At 39.5% G+C, this 27,288-nt stretch overlaps 1 protein-coding gene across 1 annotated transcript in view; it reads left to right on the forward strand.

Annotated features, from left to right (window-relative positions):
• ALPK2 (alpha kinase 2) overlaps positions 1-27,288 on the forward strand; it is a 91,723-nt gene that overhangs the window by 33,623 nt on the left and 30,812 nt on the right. Inside the window, exons 2-7 of the mRNA XM_070743509.1 lie at positions 2,836-5,761; positions 7,930-8,077; positions 10,961-11,088; positions 11,187-11,222; positions 20,034-20,308; positions 23,548-23,636. Coding sequence (XP_070599610.1) covers positions 2,836-5,761; positions 7,930-8,077; positions 10,961-11,088; positions 11,187-11,222; positions 20,034-20,308; positions 23,548-23,636 — 3,602 coding nt within the window. The remainder of the gene's footprint in view (positions 1-2,835; positions 5,762-7,929; positions 8,078-10,960; positions 11,089-11,186; positions 11,223-20,033; positions 20,309-23,547; positions 23,637-27,288) is intronic.

The following is a 27,288-nucleotide window of genomic DNA, read 5'->3' on the forward strand; positions in this document are numbered from 1 at the left end:
AGAGAGAAAGAAAAAGAGCAAGAAAGAAAGAAAGAGAAAGAAAGAAAGAAAGAAAGAATGAAAGAGAAATAAAAAGAGGGGGAATGAAAGAAATGGAAGGAGGGAAGGAAGGAGAGAAAGCAAGAGAAAGAAAAAAGAATGAAAGAGCAAGAGAGAAAGAGAGAGAGAAAGAAAAAGAAACGAAAGAAAGAAAGAAGGGAAGAAAGAAAGCAAAAGAAAGAAAAAAAGAATGAAATAGCAAGAGAGAAAGAAAGAAAGAAAGAAAAAGAAATGAAAGAAAGAAGGAAAGAAAGAAAGAGAAATAAAAATAGAGAGGGGGAATGAAAGAAATGGAAGGAGGGAAGGAAGGAGAGAAAGAAAGAGAAAGAAAGAAAGCAAGAGAAAGAAAAAAGAATGAAAGAGCGAGAGAGAGAGAAAGAGAGAAAGAAAGAAAGAAAGAACAAAAGAAAGAAAGAAGGAAAGAAAGAAAGAAAGAAGGAAAGAAAGAAAGAGAATGAAAGAGAAATAAAAATAGAGAGGGGGAATGAAAGAAATGGAAGGAGGAAAGGAAGGAGAGAAAGAAAGAGAAAGAAAGAAAGCAAGAGAAAGAAAAAAAGAATGAAAGAGCAAGAGAGAAAGAGAAAATGAGAGAACGAGAGAACAAAAGAAAGAAAGAAAGAAAGAAAGAAAGAAAGAAAGGCAACTCCAAAGAAAGGCTCACTGAGCGGATGCATGAAAAGAGGGACCTGGATCTCCACTTGCCTCCCCCTCACGCTTACCTGCTCCCAGCGCCAGCAGCAGGAATGCAAGCGAGTAAGCCGGTGCCCGCCCAAAAGAAGCCATTGGCTCCGGGCGGCGGGCGGTGTTCACGGCCCCCCGAACCCCCGGCCCAGCACCTCCGGAGGCCGAAAGATGCGGCTCTCTTGCCCTCGCAATCCTCGGGGGGACACAAGACCGGCAGAGAAGCCGGCCGGGCTCAGCCCTCTCCCGGCTTCCCCAATTCCGCTTCCCCAGCAGCGCGGCTTGGCTTCCAGAGGGCCGAGACACCCCCGCGGTGACTCCTCCTTCCGCGGCTGCCATCGGGGCTCCCTGCCTGTCTGCCGGCCTTCCCTTCTTCTTTCCTCGCGGGGGTGGGAAGAAGGTGCGGGCTGCTGTCGGAGGAGAAGCTCCGCAGAGGCAGAGTTCGTCGCAATCTGGGTTGGGGAGTTTTTGGCGGGCGCCCCCCCCCCCCATTTTTCAATTTGGCCGCCCCCCCCCTCCATTTTTCAATTTGGCCGGGCCCCTGACGCCACTCCCAGTAATACCAGTCTATCGGCGGCCCTGATCCCAGCGACCAGTTAGGTCCCACAGAGTGGGCCTTCTCTGGGTCCCATCAACTAAACAATGTTGTTTGGCGGGACCCAGGGGAAGAGCCTTCTCTGTGGCGGCCCCGGCCCTTTGGAACCAACTCCCCCCAGAGATTAGAATTGCCCCACCCTCCTTGCCTTTCGTAAGCTTCTTGAAACCCACTTCTGCTGTCAGGCATGGGGGAACTGAGATATTCTTTCCCCCTAGGCCTTACAATTTACGCATGGTATGTTTGTATGTATGTTTGGTTTTATAATAAGGGGTTTCTTAGTTGTTTAGTATTGGATTGTTACATGCTGTTTTTTATCACTGTTGTTAGCCGCCCCGAGTCTGCGGAGAGGGGCGGTATACAAATCCAATAAATAAATAATAAATAAATAAATAAGAAACAATGTGTGGAAACTAAACAAGGAGAGAAGCAACTTAGAATTAAGGAGAAATTTCCTGTCAGTTAGAACAATTAATCAGTGGAATAGCTTGCTCCAGAAGTTGTGAATGCTCCAACGTTGGAAGTTTTTAAGAAGATGTTGGATAACCATTTGCCTGAAGTAGTGTAGAGTTTCCTGCCTAAGCAGGGGTTGGACTAGAAGACCTCTAAGGTCCCATCCAACTCAGTTATTCCATTCCATTCCAATTTGTTCTGTTCTGTTCTATTCTACATAAAAACCCCAAAGGTGCTTTTTCAAGAGTCATCCATGACCTGGTTGATTGAGACTCTCCACAGACTTTCCCATCAAAACTTTTGCATAAAGAAAATTGAGATGGTGATTGTGTGAGTGTGTGAGAGAGGGTGGGGAGGAGAGAGAGAGAAGATGAAGGAAGATAACTTAGATATCTATTAGATTATGTACTTAACAAACCTCACTACATTAAATATTTTTTAAATGAGGGCATCATCATTTAATGAAATATAATTTGAAGAAATAACCTGAGGCTACACTTTCTATTTTAGGAATGTATTTCTAAATTAGAGAATGTCTTCAGAAATAAATAGGAAATTAAGAATCTTCTTTATCTTAATCAAAGTCTAATCAGTTTGTACTGATAGATTTGAAATTTAGCCTGTGTGAAATAAAGAAACAAAACAAACAAAATAAAATGTAGAAAATACTGTATAACAAGATACACATAGCATAGAACTCTCCTTTCCCTGAAAATTTGATTGTAAAGAAAAGCTTATTTGCAGAATTAAATTTATTCTATTTAGAAAAGGTTGCTAAAGTGCTTATCTCTTATTTGAACGTACTAAAAAGTTGCAGAGTTTCAATACAACGGAGTACTGTATAAGATAAGCACTGTTAAATTTTGATATGTTATACACCAAGCCTTAATGTCCTACCTAACATCAATTATTGAGAATTTTCTTATACAATAAGAAACAACAGTGCAATGTACCTTTATTATTCAGCATTTTTCTGTTATTGGCTTTCTTGTCAATTAGCCTAATACTTAATGCTTTATGTGCCTCCTTCATTCTTTGTTTTTATTCTGTGTTGTTATTTTTCCTAGACAGAGCAACGAGAAATCAATGCTGAAGCATCAGCATCAATCAACAATGATCAAGAACAATTTGCAAGCGATCCTACAGTGGACGAGAGAATTGTTCTCGCACCTTCTTATGGGGCTGCTGAAAATTCTGCTTTGCCAAAGGTCCACGGGAAAACTAGATTTCAGACAGATAAGGTGACTTTGGAAAACTCTGCAGCTCTCGATGAAAGGGGTGGAAATCATGAGGCTGAAGAGCAGAAGCTGGACTCGAATCAAACTACTCATGTCCCAGTGGAGGGTAACAGGACTAGCTGTGATTGCCCCGATGACTTATGTGATATTCCAGTGCCCGTGCTCGATGTACAAACGGAAGAGACACATGCAGAAAAAGCCCATGAGCTCAACAGAATAAAAATACTCCATGACATTCCTAGGACACAACATTCATCCAAAGAAAATTTCCAGAGCGTCCTGGAATCTACAGAACTTCAGGAAAGCGATGCTGGTTTATCGAAGATGTGTGAGCTCTCCCAAAGGCTTCTTGATGAGAATGATGCCTGGGACGATGACTTCAGTTGCGCCAGCAAAGAGGTTAAGAGTGTGGCAGCTGAGGCTGCTGGTGCCAAGGAGGTCAAAGGACTGAACATTACTGCAGATGGAAGTGGTAGGCAACATGTGCCAAAAAATTTAATAGAAGATAATCAGCACGTCTCAGAATTGACAATAGAAATGAAAGGCCTGGCTGGTTTTAGCTTGCGGAAAGCAGACCAAGCATACAGCCGTACATCTAAGGTCAATTCTGCGACTCTACCTAGGGAACATGATTCCATAGATCTGTGCTCAGTTTTTCAACATAAAAGAGAAAAGCCACCTGCTTCCTTGATAAGGAGCGATCTCCAAAAGAGAAAATGTCCAAATAAGCAGCGTGAAGCCCAGCATGATCATCCTGGATCCATCCAAAAGTCTGTTCATCACAAAGACACAGTTTTGCCCGAAAAGACTTCCCAGGGTTGTGAAGAAGAACCTGCATATAAATTTGTAGATGTTCCAGACGATCCTTTAGAACCAAGCCAAGAATTTTTATTAAAACAGCTTCCTAATAATCTTGACAAGTTTTCTTGTACTGAACAGAATGCTAAGTGGAACAGTGGCCATATAGCAAAGCAAGCTAACGAGATACCTTCAAAAGAACACCAAAGTCCTCTAAGTCGCTCAAGAATAAATGATTGTCTATCGAAAGAGGATTTGTCTAGAAATTTCTGTGGGAAAATTATGGCTCCATTAATAAGCAGAAAACAAACTTCCCTTACGGCAATCAATAGAGGTACCAAGCAGGAAAATCAAGGAAAAGGAAATAAATCTGAACAGAATTCAGAAAGAGACAGGAGTTGTGGTATTTATCACAATAAAAGTAACAATAGAGATTGTAAGGCTGTATGTGATGCACAGAATCACACCTACCACATTCCAAAGCCTAATTCACTAATGGCCACTGAGCCTAAAAATGATTGGCAAGCGTTAGAGACAATGAGCCCAGAAAACAATATAGAAATAAATGCATCGAGACCCATATTCATAGCATCGTACAAAGTTAGATTTTTCACCGAGGTGCTCTTAGAAAGTAACAAAAACGTTAAAACCAGCGCAAGCCAAAAGTGCACAGACCTTGTTGCAAGTCGAAAACCAACTCTCCTGGAGTCCCAACATGTCTCAAAGTTGCCACCACACAATTCCCAACCATTAGTATCGGGGGGAAATTCTTCTCCTGCAAAACATTTGGTGGATAGCATGAAAAGCTTAGACTTGGATCCGATGTGCTCTCCATTTGAAATGAGTACATCAACGGATTCAAACACTGTGCAGCCTTCAACTATTACCATCCTTGAGGATTATGGCATAGGTCAAAAGACTCAGAATGGTGGGATAGGCAACTTAACAGTGCACGGTCAGGCTATAGGTAACCTAAAAAGAGCATCGGAAAGTTGCAACGCAGATCTACTGGCGCTATCCGAACATGTCGGGCAAACTGAATCGATCCGGTCTCGAATGGACAGTAGCCTGGATGCCAAGGCGACGACATCGCAGCAGGATAAGTCCAAAGGGAGAGAGGAAAACCAAAGTGGAGAAATAATGCAATCCAAGAAAGACAATGACTTGTTCCCGGCACCTGATTTTGAGGAAGCTGAAATAGAGCCTTCTATAAGAGCTCTGCTTGGTTCAGAACAGGAGCATCCTGTTATGGTGAGTCACAGTGAGTGTCAAAAAATGGAAAGGCAAAGTCATAGCAAAATTATGTCAGATGAAATGGACACCAAGGAAACCCAAAAGCTGGTCGAAGACGACCTGGAAGAAAGTGAAGTGGAGCCTTACATGAGGCCACTCCTTAATTCAGAACTAATGTACTCTTGGCATGACTATTTAGACCGTAGGCCTCCGTTCCTGGAATGTTGCAATGAGCAAGCTTCTATCCTGGTAGGAAGATTAAAGAGTGGATGTACAGTTACAACCACTGACCCCAATCAAGGCAGAACCTTCACAGACGGTGAGAGACAAAATTCACCGGAGGGTGTAATGGGGATTTTAGAGAGGCCCTTGCCTTGTGCTTCTGAGGACAACTGTCATTCTGTAAAAGCATTAGTGCCGGTTCAGACTCAGACATGCCCATTAGGAACAAACGAGGGAGATGTTTCTGCATTAGGAAATGAGAGGACAATACCATTAGGAGCTTCTGAAATCTCCAAACGGTTGCCATCTCACAGAAGTGCTGAGGCCATGAAGAACGGGCATGGAATAACAAGCGACTCGATGCCAGAGGTGCCCAAGAAACCATGCCTTGAAAGAAAAGGAAGTATCTGTAATGATGCCAGCTTGAGAACAGAAGTTGATTTAACTTCAAGGGAAGAGAAGAGAGAAGAACAGAAAATGATATGCCAAAAGGACAACAGAGGTATGTGTAGAAAGTGAGGTGGCTGTTGGTTTTTCTGTCAGTAATTTATTTTATCAACAGTGGTTCCCTGTGACAATTGCTCTAGATATCTCTCAGAGACAGTTGCTTGGTGAATACATTTGTAGGTAAAGATGTCAAATACGGATTCTGAGTTTGTCTCCTTGGTATTCTATACTCTATTATTATTATTATTATTATTATTATTATTATTATTATTATTATTATTATTATTATTATTATGTCAATACAACTCAGCAAACGAGATCACTATGCTTGATTTCGTATTTCATCACCAGTCGGGTGCTTCCCAAGCACCTAGGACTGCGTGATGTAGCGGCGAATTATGTTTGCCGATCCCAGTAAAGCAGCCTTTTGCAATTGACAGATGGAGATTTTGTCAATTCCGATGGTTTTCAAATGTCCGCTGAGATCCTTTGGCACTGCGCCCAGCGTGCCAAGTACCACTGGGACAACTTTCACGGGCTTATGCCAGAGTTGTTGCAGCTTTTATTATTAATAATAATAATAATAATAATAATAATAATAATAATAATAATAATTTATTTATTAGAATTGTATGCCGCCCTTCTCCGATGACTCGGAGTATGAACTGTTCCATATCCCAAATTATTTAATGAGTGAGACACCAAGATGCAATTTTGGAGGGCACCAAGGGCCCTTTAGCAATGGATCGTGAGCTGCACTCCAAAATGAGCTGTTCTTTTGTAGCTGATTAACTTGAATTTATTACCCCAGTTAATATGGTTTGTCCTCATTAGCGGAATGCAAAGCATTTTAAATTCAGCACACTTTGTCTGAAATTTGAAAAAAAAAAAAAGTTGTTTCAAGGGCAAAACAGCCTTGTTGTGGAAGTGATTTGAATTTAAAACAGTTTTTTCCCCCTAGTTTGGAATGCTTTGCCTCAAGATCAAAATACTCCCCAAATAATTAAAATAGCTGTTGAGCATGTGGAGAACTAAACTGAACTCGTAATGGGCGTTTTAAATTAGAAACTTGGAATTCAGGACACATTTATACACCTTTGTTCCTTTGTATTTAATGCCTCCTTCCATTTGTCATGTTAAAATTACAATTCAATGACTATTTCAGGAGCTCTAAGACCTATCCTTGAAAATCTGTTTGATGCATGAGTTGCCATTGGTTGATCAACTATCCCAGATATTTATTTATTAATTAATTTATTCGATTTTTATGTCACCCTTCTCCTTAGACTCAGGGCTGCTTACAACATGTTAGCAATAGCACTTTTTAACAGAGCCAGCATATTGCCCCCACAATCCGGGTCCTCATTTTACCCACCTCGGAAGGATGGAAGGCTGAGTCAACCTTGAGCCGGTGATGAGATTTGAACTGCTGACCACAGGATCAAATCCCAGTAAGGAAGGGTGTGGCTAGCTGATGAGGCCAGAACAAGGCCGAAATGGGACCATCCTAGTCTCCCTTAATTTTAAAATTCCAGCTAAAAAAACATTTCACACACACACACACACACACACATATATATATAATTTATATATTAGATAATTATAGATTGTATTGTATTGTATTGTATTGTATTGTAGAGTAGAGTAGAGTAGAGTAGAGTAGAGTAGAGTAGAGTAGAATTTTATTGGCCAAGTGTGAATGGACACACAAGGAATTTGTCAAGAATCATGTGGTACAACACTTAATGATTGCCATAGGTGTCAAATAAGCAATGAAGAAACAATCAATATTTATATTGGTTTTTATTTTTATTATTGGATTTGTAATGCATTGTATTATTATCATGTTTTGAGCTGCCCCGAGTCTTCGGAGAGGGGCGTCATACAAATCTAATAAATTGAAATTGAAATTATATTATATTATATTATATTATTTATTTATTTATTGGATTTGTATGACGCCCCTCTCCGGAGACTCGGGGCGGCATACAAATCCATATAAATATATATGGACTAGAAGAATATATATTTATATATTATATAAATATATTGTGTGTCCAATCACACTTGGCCAATAAAGAATTCTATTCTATATACCCAAAGCAATAGTCAATTGAAATGACTCAAGGACTGATCTATATATGATATGCAAATTAACCCTAAAATGCTACTGTACATATGTTTGTCCCCAATAACTCATCTTTTTTCTTTTTTTAAATTCAGCACCCAAACTGCTAAGGAAAATCCACGCAGAATTATTTCCTGATTTCTCTGGAAATGTCAAATTATGTTGCCAGTTTGGAGAAATTCATTCAGATTCCACCATTACCTGGACAAAAGATTCTAAGCTTCTTGCTCGAGTTCACAGAAGGTAAATCATCTTAACATGCTTTGCAAAGCTTTTGGGAAAGGAAGGATGCGGGAGGAGTATATATTTTATTTATAACTTTTATGTATTTTGAGGTTGATAAATAATTGCTTTTCTCTTGTTAAACCGCTAGCCGACAGGGACATTTGTGGTTACAGATTATAAATTGCAGAAGGTTAGGGCAAGAAGATATAAGGCACACTGCCTTATATTTTCAATATTTATTAATCTAATTATACCTGGTTTAGTGTTTACAAATTCTAATGCCAACCATATTGTTGTATCTGTTCATTCATACAAGATTTTTAAGTCTCAGACTGGTTCTTCATAGGAAGGTAACATTTAATCCAAAAGACGTTAAAAACCATGTTATAGTTTATAGAACAGAATAGAATAAAATAATAGAGTTATAAGGGACTTTGGAGGTCTTCTAGTCCAACACTCTGCTGAAACAGGAGAAGTGGCTGTCTAGTCTCTTCTTAAAAACCTCCAGTGATGGAGCACCCAGAACCTTTGAAGGCAAGTCATTCCACTGGTTAATTATTCTAACTGTCTGAAAAGTTCTCCTTACTTCTAGGTTGGATTTCTTCTTGATTGGTTTCCATCCATTTATTTATATTTATATTTATATTTATATTTATATTTATATTTATATTTATATTTATATTTATATTTATATTTATATTTATATTTATATTTATATTTATATTTATATTTATATTTATATTTATATTTATATTTATATTTATATTTATATTTATATTTATATTTATATTTATATTTATATTTATATTTATATTTATATTTATATTTATATTTATATTTATATTTATATTTATATTTATATTTATATTTATATTTATATTTATATTTATATTTATATTTATATTTATATTTATATTTATATTTATATTTATATTTATATTTATATTTATATTTATATTTATTTATTAGACTCGGGGTGGCTAACAACAGTAATAAACAGCATGTAACAAATCTAATGTTTTAAATAATTAAAAAACCCTTATTAAAACCAAACATACACACAAGCATACCATGCATACATTTTATAGGCCTAGAGAGGAAAGGGTAGTTCAGTTCCCCCAAGCCTGACGACAGAGGTGGGTTTTAAGGAGATTACGAAAGGCAAGGAAGGTGGGGGCAGTTCTAATCTCCGGGGGGAGTTGGTTCCAGAGGGTCGGGGCCACCACAGAGAAGGCTTTTCCCCTGGGTCCTGCCAAGCGACATTTTTAAGTCGACGGGACCCGAAGAAGACCGACTGTGTGGGACCTAACCGGTCGCTGGGATTCGTGCGGCAGAAGGCGGTCCCGGAGATATTCTGGTCTGATGCCATGAAGGGCTTTATAGGTCATAACCAACACTTTGAATTGTGACCGGAAACTGATTGGTAACCAATGCAGACTGCGGACTGTTGGTGTGACATGGGCATATTTGGGGAAGCCCATGATTGCTCTCGCAGCTGCATTCTGCACGATCTGAAGTTTCCGAACACTCTTCAAAGGTAGCCCCATGTAGAGAGCATTACAGTAGTCGAGCCTGGAGGTGATGAGGGCATGAGTGACTGTGAGCAGTGACTCCCGGTCCAGATAGGGCTGCAACTGGTGCACCATGCGAACCTGGGCGAACGCCCCCCTCGCCACAGCCGAAAGATGTTTCTCCAATGTGAGCTGTGGATCGAGGAGGACGCCCAAGTTGAGGACCCTCTCTGAGGGGGTCAATGTTTCCCCCCCCCAGGGTAATGGACGGACGGATGGAATTGCTTCTTGTCCTGCCTTTGGGTGCTTTGGAGAATAGCTTGACCCCCTCTTCTTTGTAGATACTGGAAGACTGCTATCATGTCACCCTTAGTCCTTCTCATTTTTAGACTAGACATATCCATCTCCTGTAACTATTCTTCATAGAATACCTGATTTGCATTAGAATAGAATAGGATAGAATAGAATAGAATTGTTATTGGCGGAGTGTGATTGGATACACAAGCGGGGGGGAGGGCTACTACCCGGGGGGGGACGCAGTGGGGTAGCAAAAATGGAGCTCCACCCCAGAACACCCAATTTGCATTTAAATAATAATAATAATAATAATAATAATAATAATAATAATAATTATTATTATTATTATTATTATTATTATTATTATTATTATTATTATTATTATTATTATTATTTATTAGATTTGTATGCCGCCCCCTCCGAAGACTCGGGGCGGCTCACAGCAGTAATAAAAACAGTGTAACAATGGAACAAATCTAATAATAAAATATATAAAAACCTCAATAATTAAAAACCATACAGCACATACACATCAAACATGAAATATAATAAGCCTGGGGGAGATGTCTTAGTTCCCCCATGCCTGGCGATATAGGTGGGTCTTAAGTAACTTGCGAAAGACAAGGAGGGTGGGGGCCGTTCTAATCTCCGGGGGAAGTTGATTCCAGAAGGCCGGGGCCACCACAGAGAAGGCTCTTCCCCTGGGGCCCACCAAACGACATTGTTTGGTCGACGGGACCCGGAGAAGGCCAACTTATTGGGTGCTGGGATTCGTGCGGTAGAAGGCGGTTCCGGAGGTATGCAGGACATCCTGCATAAGGCACACTCTGAATGTGGTAGTAAAAAGTTTGGTGGCCCTTCACTGCACACAAGCATATGCTCTCAGTGTACATAAAAGAAAAGATAAGTTCATCAAGAATCATAAGGTACAACAGTTAATGATAGTCCGGGTACATATAAGTCAAAATGTAAAGAGACATGCACCTCTAAAAGACATGCATCTATGAAAAATTAAGCAAGATGCGTGTTTGGGGTTGGGTATTTTTGGTTTTTTTGGAAAATGTGAATTTTCAAATTTTGATGTATTTTCTAGTGCAAGAGATGACCTTCCAGTGTCTCTGGCAATAGTTCAAGCTGAGAAAAAAGACCAAGGCCTGTATCATTGCTGCCTGAAGAATATACATGGAAAAGCCACTTCGGATTTTAACCTAACCTCTGAAGGTAAGATATGATGAATTCTTCCTTAAACATAGAAGACTAACTGTAATTAAAACTGTGCAGCCTACATTATGAATATATTTCTTTTCATATTTCTATAGTTTTGGAACATCTGTCCAGTCTTCAGGATGTTGAAGGTAAAACTGTGAATTTTTTTTCCTATAAAAACTCTTGCAGAATGATAAAAAATTATATTCAAAGCAACCACACTTAATGTGTAGTTCTCAATGGAACTGCATCTATATGGAGGAACTTTGTAGTGTACCCCAAGGCTCTGTTTTAGGCCCAGTACTCTTGAATATCTTCATCAATGACTTCAACAAGGGGATAGATCATCAAATTTGCAGATGACACCAAACTGGCAGGAATAGCCAACACTCCAGAAGATGGGCTCAAGATACAAAAAGATCTTAACAGACTTGAACATTGGGCGTTATCTAACAAAATGAAATTCAATGGTGAAAAAAGTAAGGTTCTACATTTAGGCAAGAAAAACAAATATATAGGTACAGTATATGTGGTACCTTGCTCTATAGTAGTAACTGTGAGAGGGATCTTGGAATCCTAGTGGACAATCATTTAAATATAAACCAGCAGTGTGCAGCAGCTGCCAAAAAAGCCAATGTAATTCTGAGCTGCATTAACAGAGAGATAGAATCAAGATCATATGAAGTGTTGATACCACTTTATAATGCTTTGGTAAAGCCATAATTGGAATACTTTTATTTATTTATTTTATTTATTTATTTAGTCCAATACACAATACATATTGAAGAGGATAGACATGAGGTATATATAAAGAAAAGATATAAAAGTAGAGGAGAAGATATATGAAAGGAAGAAAAGGTATATGATATATGAGATAAGGAGAGACAATTGGACAATGAAAGGCAGGCTAGTGCACTTATGTATGCCCCTTACTGACCTCTTAGGAACCTGGAGAGGTCAATCGTGGATAGTCTAAGGGGAAAATGTTGGGGGTTAGGGGTTGACACTACTGAGTCCGGTAATGAGTTCCACGCTCTGACAACTCGATTGCTAAAGTCATATTTTTTACAGTCAAGCTTGGAGCGATTAATATTAAGTTTGAATTTGTTGCATGCTCTTGTGTTGTTGTGGTTGAAGCTGAAGTAGTCATTGACAGGCAGGACATTGCAGCATATGATTTTGTGGGCAATACTTAGATCGTGTTTTAGGCGTCGTAGTTCTAAGCTTTCAAGACCTAGGATTGATAGTCTCCTTACGTAGGGCATTCTGTTTCGAGTGGAGGAGTGAAGGGCTCTTCTGGTGAAGTATCTTTGGACATTTTCTAGGGTGTTGATGTCCGAGATGTGGTATGGGTTCCAGACAGGTGAACTGTATTCAAGGATTGGTCTGGCAAAAGTTTTGTAGGCTCTGTATCTAGTTTTGGTTGCCACGATGTAAAAAACATGTTGAGACCTTAGAAAGAATACAGAGAAGAGCAACAAAGATGATTAGGGGACTGGAGGGCTGAAACATATGAAGAACTGTTAAAGAAACTGCGTATGTCTAGTTTAATGAAAAGAAGGACTAAGGGAGACATGAAAACAGTATTCCAATATCTCAGGGGCTGCCACAAAGAAGAGGGAGTGAAGCTATTCTCCAAAGCATCTGAGGGTAAAACAAGAAGCAATGGGTGGTGTGCATAACAGGTGGAAACTGATCAAGGAGAGAAACAACTTAGAACTAAGGAGAAATTTAGTTAGAAGAATTAATCAGTGGAACAGCTCACATCCAGAAGTTGTGAATGCTCCAACATTGGACGTTTTAAAGAAGGGATTGGATGACCATTTGTCTGAAGTGGTGTAGGGTTTCCTCCCAGGGCAGAGGGTTGGACTAGAACAGTATTTCCCAACCTTGGTAACTTGAAGATATCTGGACTTCAAGTCCCAGAATTCCCCAGCCAGCATTTGCTGGCTGGGGAATTCTGGAACTTGAAGTCCAAATATCTTCAAGTTGCCAAAGTTGGGAAACACTGGACTAGAAGACCTCTAAGGTCCCTTCCAACTCTGTTATTCTATTCTATTCTGTTTACTTTGTAGAATTCTTGACAAATTGAACCTAGGATGCATCAAAATATATGATAATTATTTCCCTTTCTGGAACAAGAAAAATGGTATGAAATAAGTTAAGATCTATGCGAGCTTTTGCTGAGGATCTGCCTGTCAACACTGAGCCAATTGATACTAAAGATGAGAACTCTAATCTTACTGTCTGACCTCATTCTTAAAAAGAACGCCTTAGATTTTTTCATAATTAAGACTAAGGGATGATGCCTCACTGACTTGAAATCAGCTGTTAGTTTAGCTAACAAGGCCAGAAAAACCTTTTTACCATGAAGATGAATGAAGAGCCTTTTAGACACTTCCCTGAATAAAAGGACCTGAACTTTGGTAATAGCTTTCTTACCACTTGAACATCTGTCCTTTTCAAACATCAGTGCTAATGCAACATTATGGGCTCAGGTTCATGTTCTCCAAAATAGAGCATGAATATATCTCAGGAACCATTTTTAAAAATTTCATCTCCATCTCATTGTCTTCCCAAAGGTATCCTCAGGGCAGAGACATTAAAAAATCGTAACCATGATGGTACAAACCTCCAGCTGTTTTCAATGTGCATCATGTGAGTCAGTGGAGGGCTCCCTGTTGCTGGTGCTCCCAGTGGCCAGTGAGGGCGCACATGCGCCAGCATGAGATTTGTCTTCTGCATATGCGCAGGAAACAAAATTTCATGTGAGGACGCTTGTGCATGTGAGATTTTGCTGATTTTTGGCAATTTTTTGCTTCTATCCCATAATACTAGGATGATGGGGCACTCCCTAAAGCTCATAGGTAAGAAAGGGAGGACAAATCAAGGGAGATATTTCTTCACCCAGAGGGTTGTTGGTTTATGGAATTCACTTCAAGAAGAGGTTGTGACAGCTGTCAGCCTTGATAGCTTCAAGGCAGGATTAGGCAGATTCATGGATCCCAAGCATATAGATGGTTATTGAAACGGATGTCCAAGTGCTGCTTCTATGTTGGTTGAGGTAGGCAGGATTCCCTTGAGTACCACTTGTTGGGGGTCAAGGGAAAGGGAGGATCTTGCCTTCTCTTTCTGTTCAAGATCCCCATGGACAATTGGTGGGACACTGTGTGACACAGAATGCTGGACTCAATGGGCCTTGGCCTGATTCAGCATGGCTCTTCTTATGTTCTTATGTTCTTATGCATCTGGCCTGCAGGCCTGGAGTTTGACAGCCCTGGCCTAGACGGGTCCCTTCCAAATTTAATATTATATTATTCTATTCTTCCAATGGTCCCTTCCAAATTTAATATTATATTATTCTGTTGGCTGCTTTAAACTGGTGTAGGGAGACTCCATCTCTCTAGTCACCAGGTGTTCATGGATTTGAAAAAATGGTTGCAATCTCACATATAGAGCTCCAGAGAGAAGAATAAATATCTCCCAAAGATTTATTTCTTTGAAAAATAATTCCATGGATCAGGAGGAAAGCTGAGAAAAGATCTAAGTGTGTTACAGTTTAGTTTCTTGGTTCAACTGCCCCTGAAATAGAAGAGAAAATTTTTATACTTATTGATTTGAGTATAGTGACTCTCTTCCCAACTAAGTTGTGGCTTTTCCAGCAAGGTGACCATCTCCATAGGAGTGACAGATAATGTATTGTCTTTCCGTGCTATCTTATGCCTATCTGCTCTAAGCATCTACCAAAAGATCAACAATCAGAGATAGAAAATATTTACCAACTTAAAACAGCAAACCTACCTTTTGGAAGAGGTGGAGAAAGACAAGGAAGAGAAGATGGCCCTGAATGAAAATAATTAAGGCTTGAGAGATGTAGATTCTATGTTCAATTTAGTTACTTTACATTTTATTTACTTATTTCTCAAACATTTATAGGATAGTAGTAATTTGTAAAAACTTAAGTAAAAAAATAATGATAAAAGAGGACAGTAGGACAGGGATGGCAGGCACTTATGAATGCCCCTTACAGACTTCTTAGAAATGGAGAGACGTCAACTGTAGACAATCTAAGGTTAAACCTTTTGGGGTTTGGGGAAGAAACCACAGAGTCAGGTAGTGCATCCCAAGCATTGATCACTCTATTATTGAAGTCATATTTTCTTCAGTTGATTTTGGAGCGGTTTACATTTAATTTGAAACCATTACGTTCTCATGTATTGCTGCGGTTGAAGGTAAAGTAGTCGTTAATAGGTAAGACATTTTGGTATATGATTTTATGAACTACATTTAGATCAGATCGGAGGCGACTTAGTTGTAAATTGTCTAATCTCAGTATTTCAAGTGTGGTGGAATAAGGTATTTATACATTTTGGCTTGATCCCTATGGTTACAAGTCTGGTGAGCAAACAACCATGTTTTCCTACAGTAGCAGAGGTAGGAAAGACAGCTCTTTACCCACCAACTTTTGAATCCTGGGGGATTAAATATGGATAAAATGTGTCAATGGTTGAAAAATGAATGGCTTGCATTTTAATATTTCTGTCTGTACCTAAGGTGCCTTTTCAGGAGGCAACTGGACTTCCTTGTTTTTTCTTTTAAAGATGTTTCACTTCTCAACCAAAAAACATCTTCAGCTCTGATAGGATAGTGGAAGAATTTATATTCCAAATTCCAACTGGTAATTTGCATCCTTTTAGACTGTTGTTGAAGCACTAAGAGGTTTGCCACTATCCTATCAGAACTGAAGAAACAAACTTTTAGCTGTACAATTTGGGATAAACATCCTTTGAATGGTGTGGGAGTAGGAATGGATTTCCAGAGAAAAATTTGCAGATTACAGAAACTAGGAGTGCTACTTAGGAGACCCCAAGGACAGAGATAAACCTCCAAGTGCTTCAAGGACCCTCTAAAAGGATACAAATGGCCATCTGTCTGCAAGGAATATAAATCCTTCCATTCCCCACTGTCCTGTCAGAACTGAAGAAGCTTCTCCGATGAGAAGTGAAACGTCTTCAAAAGAAAAAAACAAGCAAATTCAGTTGCCTCCTGAAAAAGACCTGGATGACTTGAGAATCTCTACAGACTTTCTGTCTGTCCAAAGGAAAAAAAAGAAGCGAAGAATTATGTTATGAAAAGTTTCCCTCATACGTTCCTGATTCTTTAATCACATCAGTATGTGGGCTGCAGTGTTTGTGCTAAACATAGATAACGCTTTGGCCAACAGGTTTTGTCAATGCCGTACATAACGTTTTACTCAACTTTTCCTCATTCAATCAACCAAATGGTGACCTGCCCTGACTCCTTAAGAAGCAGGATTAATTGTTCCATTCCTTTTAAAAACAGGTGCATGGTTTTTCATTTACTAACTGCAAATGTTTCCTTGTGTACTTTCAGTCTTGAGATGTGATCCATGTTGAGTGCTCTTAAAAGGGAATTTGGTGTAGCAATACTGTGTAAGTTAAAGAGAAGATAACTCTTTTAGCACAACGAGATAGTTGTAAGTAATAATCACTGTTGATTATGATCCAGGTTCAAGGTTCCTAAGAGGCCAGTAAAGGGCGTATATAAGTGCACTGATGTGCCTATCGTCCTCTGTCCAATTGTCTTTCCTTATCTCATATATCATATATATTCTCTCCTTATCTATATGTATATGTATATGTATGTATATATTTTATATATATATATATCATATATATTCTCTCCTTATCTCTTATATCATATATATTCTCTCCTTATCTATATGTATATGTATATATATGTATATATTTTATATATATATATATCATATATATTCTCTCCTTATCTCTTATATCATATATATACTCTCCCTCTCATCTACTCTTCTTTTTACTTTCTATCATTATATATATTACTTAATGCCTATTCTCTTCCATATGTATTGTATATTGGACAAAGAATAAATAAATAAATAGATCATATGCTGCAACGTCCTTCCGGTCAACGACTACTTCAGCTTCAACCGCAACAACACAAGAGCACACAACAGATTCAAACTTAATATTAACCGCTCCAAACCTGACTGTAAAAAATATGACTTTAACAATCGAGTTGTCGAAGCATGGAACTCATTACCGGACTCAATAGTGTCAACTCCCAACCCCCAACACTTCTCCCTTAGACTCTCCACGATTGACCTCTCCAGGTTCCTAAGAGGCCAGTAAGGGGCGTACATAAGTGCACTGATGTGCCTATCGTCCCCTGTCCAATTGTCTTTCCTTATCTCATATATTATATATATTCTCTCCTTATCTATCTATCTATCTATCTATCTATCTATCTATCTATCTATCTATCCATCTATCCATCTATATTATATATATATATATATCATATATATTCTCTCCTTATCTCTTATATCATATATATTCTCTCCCTCCCATCTACTTCTCTTCTTTTTACTTTCTATCGTTATATATATTACTTAATGTCTATTCTCTTCCATATGTACTGTATATTGGACAAAGAATTTAAAAAAAAATCCCTTTTAAGTTCTCGGAAGCAAGGAGTTATAGAGGGTAGAAATGATATGTCTTTTTGAGAAGACTTATTCTCTAACTTTCTAGTTGTCCTTGACTCAAAATATGAGGAATTTTGACCTGTGCTCTAGCACATTTTAGAGGGATTTTCAAAGAGGATTCCTCAAAAAAGTAGCTATGCAGGCTACCACCCATGGATATGTAAGAGGCGGTATTATAGCATTTGAGAAACTAGAAATTGGTATTGTTCTTAATGTAATAAATGTTTTCACATATTTATTTGAATTCAATTATCTACAAACTGTCCAGAAAGCTAGAACTATTGACCAGAATAGTAATGTAATTAAATTCATTGCTAGTTTCTTAGGATGAATGAAAGATGTAATAGAAATAGAAACCAAGTTCTTCCGATGATCCACACAACCTTCTGATAGAGTGAATTATAGTTCTCTCCACATCCTCCAGTAAGACCATTGATTATGGTACTTGGGGATACGGGAGTTGAAATTCAATATCCAGGTTGGAGAAGGGTAAGAGATGTCCATATGGGAGGTCAAAAAGTCAATTTGATGACCATGACCATTTACTGAAAAGTAAATCAGTAGAAAATTGAAAAGAGCCATGGATAAAAATCTACAATGAATAGATCTAGGAAATATAATTTAAAAAAAATCTTATTATTGTATTTTCCCCTCATTTTGGGGATATATGAATGAAATAGACAGTTTGCCTTTAACTCACCAGATGGAGGGCTTCATTATTTCTATTATGTTACTTTATGGTAAGATTTGTGGTGTGACTTATTCTGTTGAAATAATGTAGCATAAGAAGAAATAAGAACTCCTCTAATCCCAGAATAAAGTTTTATGGTAGACTAATCCCAATTCTATTAAGAACTCCATAAATCAATCTCATTTCATTTTATTTCATTAATTATACTGTACATTAGATTTATCCATTTTGAGTGATAACTATCAACTATGGCTTTAACAATGAAAATGAAAAGCCTAATAGATTTCCTTTCTACATAATTGTCAACGTGTTTGCAGATAGTTTACATGCCCATATGTTCCTGCTAATCACAGTGCAATCTTAGGCATCTCAATTCAGAAATAGGTTCCATCAAATTCAATGGTCTTCTGTATTAGATTCCAGCCTCAATAACATATCTATTTCTATTGGTACATATAGTCAGCTAAGCAACAGAAGTACAAGAAGAACTGTCACAAGAGAAAACTAATAACAAAATCATATGAACAATCCTTAAAGATTAGATTAGATTTATTGGATTTATATGCCGCCCCTCTCCGCAAACTCGGGGCGGCTCACAACAATAATAAAAAACAGTACATAATAAAAATCCAATGCCCACCAATCTAATTACAATTTAAAATTAGTAATTTCCTAAAACAATCCCAATATATATAAAAAAACAGGCACACAGTCAATCAATCAACAAAACAACATGGGCAAGGGGGAGGTGTTTTAGTTCCCCCATGCCTGACGGCAGAGCTGGGTCTTAAGGAGTTTACGAAAGGCAGAGAGGGTGGGGGCAATCCTAATCTCAGGGAGGAGCTGGTTCCAGAGGGTCGGGGCCCCCACAGAGAAGGCTCTTCCCCTGGGTCCCGCCAGACGACATTGTTTAGTCGACGGGACCCGAAGAAGGCCGACTCTGTGGGACCTAACCGGTCGCTGGAATTCGTGCGGCAGGAGGCGGTCCCAGGAGGTGGGTTCTGTTTGTTAGTGGGGGTTTTTCAGTGACCAGAATCCACAAATGTCTTGAGCTTCAACTATGCATTTTCAAGAAGTATGAGAATCAGCAATAGGGAGAACAATTTGAAAACTCACATTAGCTCGTAGAAGTTCCATTTCAATTTATTTATTCATTCATTTATATTTGTTTGTTTGTTTGTTTATTGGTCCTATATGTATGGGATAGTAGTTTGTATAAACATAACCCAAGTCCTCAGAGAAGGGCGGCATACAAATTTAATCAATCAATCAATAAATAAATAAGGAAGTAAAAAGTAATGATAAAAAGGACAATAGGACAGGGACGGTAGGCAGAGTGGTGCGTTTATGCACGTTCTTTACAGACCTCTTAGAAATGGGGAGAGATCAAGGCCATTACAAGTTATGCATGATATGTTTGTCTGTATGTTTGGTTTTATTATAAGGGTTTTTAGTTGTTTTATTATTGGATTGTCACATGCTATTTTTATTATTGTTGTTAGCCGCCACGAGTCTACGGAGAGAGGTGGCATACAAATCCAATAAATTATTATTATTATTATTATTAAGCTACTCCTACCCAGTCACATGACCATCAAGCTACACCCACAAAATAAGCCACACCCACAGCCACTTTTGGCTGCCCATTACTGCCCGTAGGAGCCCATCACTGCAGACACACTACCTTTCCTTTCTTTGGATTCATACATGCCTTTACTTATTTCATAGGCTTGGAAGAGATAGAATTCTTACAGCTGATGTTCAACGAAGACTTCATCTGTGACAGTTACTTGAGTAAAAGTCTGCGTGGGAGGATTACCACGGAAGAATTGCATTTCGGGGAAGGGGTGCATCGAAAAGCGTTCCGAAGCAAGGTGCTGCAAGGTTTGGTGCCTCCGCTCAGCCCTGGTCACCCCTGTGTTTTGAAAGTGCACAACGCCATTGTGTATGGGACCAAGAACAATGATGAACTTGTGAAAAAGAATTACAAATTGGCACTACAGGTAAGCCCTACATGGCATTGGGCCAGAATACATCCGGAACCGCCTTCTACCGCACGAATCCCAGCGGCCGATAAGGTCCCACAGAGTTGGCCTTCTCTGGGTCCCGTCGACCAAACAATGTCATTTGGCGGGCCCCAGGGGAAGAGCCTTCTCTGTGGCAGCCCCGGCCCTCTGGAATCAACTCCCCCAGAGATTAGAACGGCCCCCACCCTCCTTGTCTTTCGCAAATTACTCAAGACCCACCTTTATCACCAAGCATGGGGGAGTTAAGATATTCTTTCCCCCAGGCCATTACAAGTTATGCATGGTATGTTTGTGTGTATGTTTGGTTTTACTATAAGGGTTTTTAGTTGTTTTATTAATTGGATTGTTACATGCTGTTTTTTTAATCATTGTTGTTAGCTGCCCTGAGTCTGCGGAGAGGAGCGGCATACAAATCCAATAAATAATAATAAATAATAATAATAATAATAAATAAGTGCAAGCAGGAGCCCTTGCATCCTGGATATCAACTGTTTCAACTCCTACCCTCAAAACGTCACTACAGAGCACTGCACACCAAGACAACTAGACACAAGAACAGTTTTTTCCCAAACGCCATCACTCTGCTAAACAAATAATTCCCTCAACACTGTCAAACTATTTACTGCACAACTATTACTACTAGTTTTTTTCTCATCATTCCTATCACCCATCTCCTCCCACTTAGGACTGTATGATTGTAACTTGTTGCTTCTATCCTTAACATTTTTATTAGTATTGTTTCCTGATTGCTTATTTGACCCCTATGACAATCATTAAGTGTTGTACCACATGATTCTTGACAAATGTATATTTTTCTTTTATGTACGCTGAGAGCAAATGCACCGAAGACGAATTCCTTGTGTGTCCAATCACACTTGGCCAATAAACAATTCTATATTTTATCTTATCCTTTACATAATCAGAATATTGATATCAGTGGGAGAGAGAGGTCAAAGCAGGCAAGATGGGTGATCACAAGTTGTGTCCTTTTGTACATATTTCCCTCATATATGAACAAAAGAGGTGGGGATTCACTTATTCTATGACCTCCATCTCTCCTCTCTGTGGATAGTGCCTCTCCAAAAACAAACTGATGTTCAAATATACATGAAATTAATTAACTCTTTGTTCTTACCTAGGTGTTCTGCCCCAGCTTTGAAACCCCACCCCCCCAAGAAATAGGCCTACACACACTGATTTTACAAGATTTAAGCATGTAATTCTATTATTTTAGAAGCAGGGAGATTTAGAAACAGCAAGAAATAGGTTTGTTTGATGCCAGCTGGTAATTAGAGCTCCGAAACAGAAACCAAAATTCACAGATATTTTCTTTGATCACATGCTAGCGTGCCTCCCGTCCCCTGTCCTATTGTCTCTCCTATATCTCATATATCATATATATTCTTCTATTCTATTCTTCTTATCCTACTCTCATAATATCCTTCTATTCTCTAATTGATATATTCTATTCCTAAATTTTCACTTCTATTCTTTCTCTAATATATTTAACCTCTATATATTTAACCTCTATAACTTTCATTGTGTATTGTTGTACATAAATTTCTACCTTCTACTGCACGAATCCCAGCGGCCAATAAGGTCCCACAGAGTTGGCCTTCTCCGGGTCCCGTCGACCAAAACAATGTCGTTTGGCGGGCCCCAGGCGAAGGGCCTTCTCTGTGGCGGCCCCGGCCCTCTGGAATCAACTCCCCCCGGAGATTAGAAAGGCCCCCACTCTCCTTGTCTTTCACAAGTTACTCAAGACCCACCTATATCGCAAGGCATGGGGGAACTAAGATATCTCCCCCAGGCTTTTTATATTTCACGTTTGGTGTGTATGTGCTGTATGTTTTTTAATTATTGGGGTTTTTGTATATTTTTATTATTAGATTTGTCCCATTGTTATACTGTTTTTATTACTGTTGTGAGCAGCCCCGAGTCTTCGGAGTGGGGCGGCATACAAATCTAATAAATTATTATTATTATTATTATTATTATTATTATTATTATTATTATTATTTGAATGAATGAATGAATGAATGAATGAATGAATGAATGAATGAATGAATGAATGAATGAATGAATGAATGAACAAACAAGTCTCCGGAGTCTCCGGAGAGGGGCAGCATACAAATCCAATAAACAAACAAACAAACAATTTCACTCAGAATTGGCAAGAGGTAATGAGCCCAACTCCCCAGTTCATAATTCATCATTGAAATAATAATATCCCATGAGAGAAATCTGAGCAGACACCCGGAACATAACGAAAGTTGACTTCTGCACTGACGCAGTGGGTGTGCGGATGAGGGGTGAACCTTAACCTGAGTGGGGAACTGTAGGAAAAGTTAGTATCAGTTTGACCACAGTCTGAATCCCAGATGGCTTCGTTAATAAACTGGAACTTGTAAGAAGGCCAAAGTTTGGACTCTGGGCTATTTCTTGGATGTTTACTGGGACACTAACATCTAATGGCATCAGACCAGAATACCTTAGGGACCGCCTTCTGCCACACAAATCCCAGCGACCGATTAGGTCCCACAGAGTTGGCCTTCTCCAGGTCCTGTCGACTAAACAATGCTGTCTGATGGGACCCAGGAGAAGAGCCTTCTCTGTGGTGGCCCCAGCCCTCTGGAAACAATTCCCCCCAGAGATTAGGACTGTCCCCACCCTCCTTGTCTTTTGTAAGTTCTTGAAAACCCACCTCTGCTGCCAGGCATGGGGAAATTGATTCCCCTCGGCCATCACGTTTTATGTATGGTTTGTTTGGGATGTATGACTGCTTTTATATCAAGGGTTTAAATTGGTTTTTTTTTAAATCATTGGATTTTTATTGTATATTGTTGTTGTGAGCCGCTCCGAGTCTTCCGAGAGGGGCGGCATACAAATCTAATTAATAATAATAATAATAATAATAATAATAATAATAATAATAATAATACTCTTCCAAAGAGCAATGAAGGTTGACTTTCTTTACGATTTTGTAGGTTGCTGTAAAGATCTCACCTCTACCTTGTGTACATATTGACTTTTAATCTGCAATTCTAATGTTTTAGCTTTAAACCTTTGATGATTTAATGGTTTAATCCCATCACTGTTTTATTCTGTTATTTATGGTATAGTGAGCCACACAGGGTTGCTTGATAGAGAGATAGATGGCATACAAATTTTAAAAAATAAAGTTTTTTCCCCCCAATGTATTTTCTTCTTCCTAGGAATGTTACGTTCAGAACACAGCAAGAGAATACGCCAAGATCTATGCTGCTGAAACAAAACCTCTCGAAGGCTTTGGGGAAGTACCTGAGTGAGTAGGCTTTTACAACTTCCTGGAAAAATAAAAAGAATTGTTGCTTGATTCTCCCTGTGGGGGGAGCTTTTGCCCCACTCAGAGAGGGTCTGCAACTTGGGCGTCCTCCTCGATCCACAACTGAGCTTAGAATACCAGCTCTTGGCTATGACGAGGGGGACATTGGCCCAGGTTTGCCTGGTACATCAGTTGCAGCCCTATTTGGACCGAGAATCTCTTCTTACAGTCACTCATGCCCTTATCACCTCGAGGTTCAACTATTGCAATGCTCTCTGCATGGGGCTACCTTTGAAGAACGTTCGGAAACTTCAGATGGTGCAAAATGCAGCCGCGCGAGTAGTCATGGGCCTCCCGAGGTACGCCCATGTTTCTCCAGCACTCCGCATGCTGCATTCGTTGCCGATTGATTTCCGAATGCAATTCAAAGTGTTGGTTATGACTTATAAAGCCCTACATGGCATCGGACCAGATGACTTATGGGACCGTCTTCTGCCTCATGTGTCCCAGCAACCGGTCAGGTCCCAAAGAGTCTGTCTTCTCCAGGTCCCATTAGCTAGACAATGTCGCCTGGCAGGACCTAGGGGAAGAGCCTTCTCTGTGGTGACCCCGCCCCTTTGGAACAAACTCCCTCACACTGCCCCCCCTCCCTACCTTCCACAAGAGTCTAAAAACCCATCTTTGCCAAACAAGCTTGGGGCCGATAAGAACAACATTATTATTATTATTATTATTATTATTATTATTATTATTATTAATTAGATTTGTATGCCGCCCCTCTCCGTAGACTCGGGGCGGCTCACAACAATAACAAGAACAATGTAAAAAACAAATCCAATAATTTAAAAAACACTAAAAAACCCATTATTAAAAACAAACACACACACAAACATTCCATGTATAAACTGTATAGACCCGGGGGAGATCTGTCAGTTCCCCCATGCCTGACGACAGAGATGGGTCTTAAGAACTTTACGAAAGGCAAGGAGGGTGGGGGCAACTCTGATATCTGAGGGGAGTTGGTTCCAAAGGGTCGGGGCCGCCAGAGAGAAGGCTCTTCCCCTGGGTCCCGCCAAACGACATTGTTTAGTTGACGGGACCCGGAGAAGGCCAACTCTGTGAGACCTAACTGGTCGCTGGGATTCGTGCGGCAGAAGGCGGTCCCGGAGATATTCCTGTCCGGTGCCATGAAGGGCTTTATAGGTCATAAGCCAACACTTTGAATTGTGACCGGAAACTGATCGGCAACCAATGCAGACTGCGGAGTGTTGGTGTGACATCTCGCCCCGGCTGACAAATGAATTCATGTTTGATTGCCTGAATATGAGTAGCTGGTTTTTTTTTAAAGAAATTGGAGTTTTAGTATGTTTTAAAATTTAGATTTCTACATGTTATGTATTCTTTTGTTGTGAGCTGCCCTGAGTCCAAGGAATAGGGCGGCATAGAAATCTAAATAATAATAATAATAATAATAATAATAATAATAATAATAATAATAATAATAATAATCATAATCATCATAATCATAATCATAATCATAATCATAATAAATAATTTAATAAATGACGGATATCATTTAGAACAGTGATTTTCAACCAGTGTGCCGTGGCACACTAGTGTGCCGCGAGACATGGTCAGGTGTGCCGCGAAGCTCAGAGAGAGAAAGAAAACAAGAGAGAAAAAAAGAAAGAAAGAGAGAGAGAGAGAAAGCAAGCAAGAGAGAGAGAAAGAAAGACAGAGAAAGAAAGCAAGAGAGAGAGAAAGCAAGAGAGAGAAAGAAAATAAGAGAGAAAGAAAGCAAGAGAAAGAAAGAAAGAAAGAAAGAAAGAGAGAGAGAGAAAGAGAGGGAAGGAAGGTGGGAGAGAGAAAGACATAGAGGGAGGTAGGGAGGGAGAGTGAAATAGAGCAAAAAAGAGGAAAGAAGGAAGAGAGAAAGAAAGAGGGATGGAGAGAGAGAGAAAAAAAGAGGAAGGGAGAGAAAGAGGGAGGGAGAAATAAAGCGAAAGGATGAGAGAATTTTTTGTCCAAACTTTTTTTAGCCCCCCCCCCTCAATGTGTCCCATGGTTTTGTAAATGTAAAAAATGTGCCGCGGCTCAAAAAAGGTTGAAAATCACTGATTTAGAAGAAGCTGAGTTGTTTGATAAGGAAGGATGTTGGAAACCAGTAGTAGGTTGCTGATGGTTCAGACCAGTTTGCACGAACCAGTGGTGGAGTGGGGAATTTTCCCCCACTCGCCAAATGGCACCAATGGCTGGCTGGCCTTGAACCGGTCCTTCCTCAGTCGCTCCTTGAAAGCGGCGAGCAAAGAACCCTCTGCACATGCCTAGAGAGTCATTTGTGTGTGCAAGCACATACACACAAAACATGCACTTCCAACATGAGGCGAACCGGTAGGGAATCTAAATAGAACCCACCCCTGGCTGAAACTAACATGTGCCAGCTGCTCTCTAGAAAGATGTCGTGTTTATTCCTAAGCAGTTATTATAGAGAATTTATTGCTAAAAATTGGGAAGATTTATACATGCACAATTTATTGCTCCCTCCCTTAAGCCTTGATTGGATAAATTAGTTTGTTAGTTGGCGTATTCAAGTTTAATGAATTCAGAAAAAAAATGTAGAAGGCCTTTCACTTCTGTTCTGTCGGGCTCTCTGGTAGACTCCTCCCAACAATTCACAGGTACAAATTTCAGATACACACGTTTGAAAATTCAAAACAATGTTCTTTATAATGAAAATTCACTTAAACCAAGCCCTCTTTTGGTATAGCAAAGAGCACTCGTCTCCAAACAAACTGGTAATTTGTACAAGTCCCTTATCAGTTCTGTGATACTTAGCTTGCAGCTGTGAGGCAATTCACAGTCCTTCTTCTTTCACAAAGTGAAACACGCTTTGCTCTGGTTTAGTTTCAAAGCGGGGAAAAATCAGCACACAAAAGGTCAAAGTCAGTAAAGCAGTCACGAAACACAACAATCAGATAATCCTCCACAATGGCCAAACCCACAGGCTGCTATTTATAGCAGCCTCACTAATTACCTCAGCCCCACCCAACCACAGGTAGCCTCATTTTCTTTGATAATAATCTCTCAGTTGTTGTTGCCTATGCATCGCTCTCTTCATGCGTGGCTGTATCATTAACTCTTGTTCTGAATCCAAGGAGGAGCTAGATAATTGATCTCCTTCTAAGCTGTCTGCCCCACTTTCCTCCTCCCTGTCACTCATGTCTTCTTGGTCAGAGGAGCCTTCATCATCAGATTCCACCGGGAGCAAAACAGGCCTGCAGCATGTGGATGTCTCCCCCACATCCACAGTCCTTGGGGCAGGAGCAGGGCCAGAGCTAACCACAACAACTTCTAAACTTCCCAATTTTTAAGCTCTGCAATTTTAATCAAGAAATACTGTAGAATTTTTAGAACATTTGGTAAGGAAAGTACTCTAGAGACCTAGATGTTTATGGAAATTCTCAGTTATCCAGGTCATAGTTGCCCTGAAAGTCCTTTTTTAACTTTAACATTTTTAATTTGATTATATAAAATACAAAAAAGAAAATCTTTGACCCCTTGATAATCCAGACTACTTCGATTGGTTAAGTCTCTTTGTGCTGTAAAGTTGGAGCTTTTAAAAAATAGTTCAAACAAAATGTGGAGTTAAGAA

Source organism: Erythrolamprus reginae, chromosome 2, assembly GCF_031021105.1.
Source record: "Erythrolamprus reginae isolate rEryReg1 chromosome 2, rEryReg1.hap1, whole genome shotgun sequence".
NCBI lineage: Eukaryota > Metazoa > Chordata > Lepidosauria > Squamata > Dipsadidae > Erythrolamprus > Erythrolamprus reginae.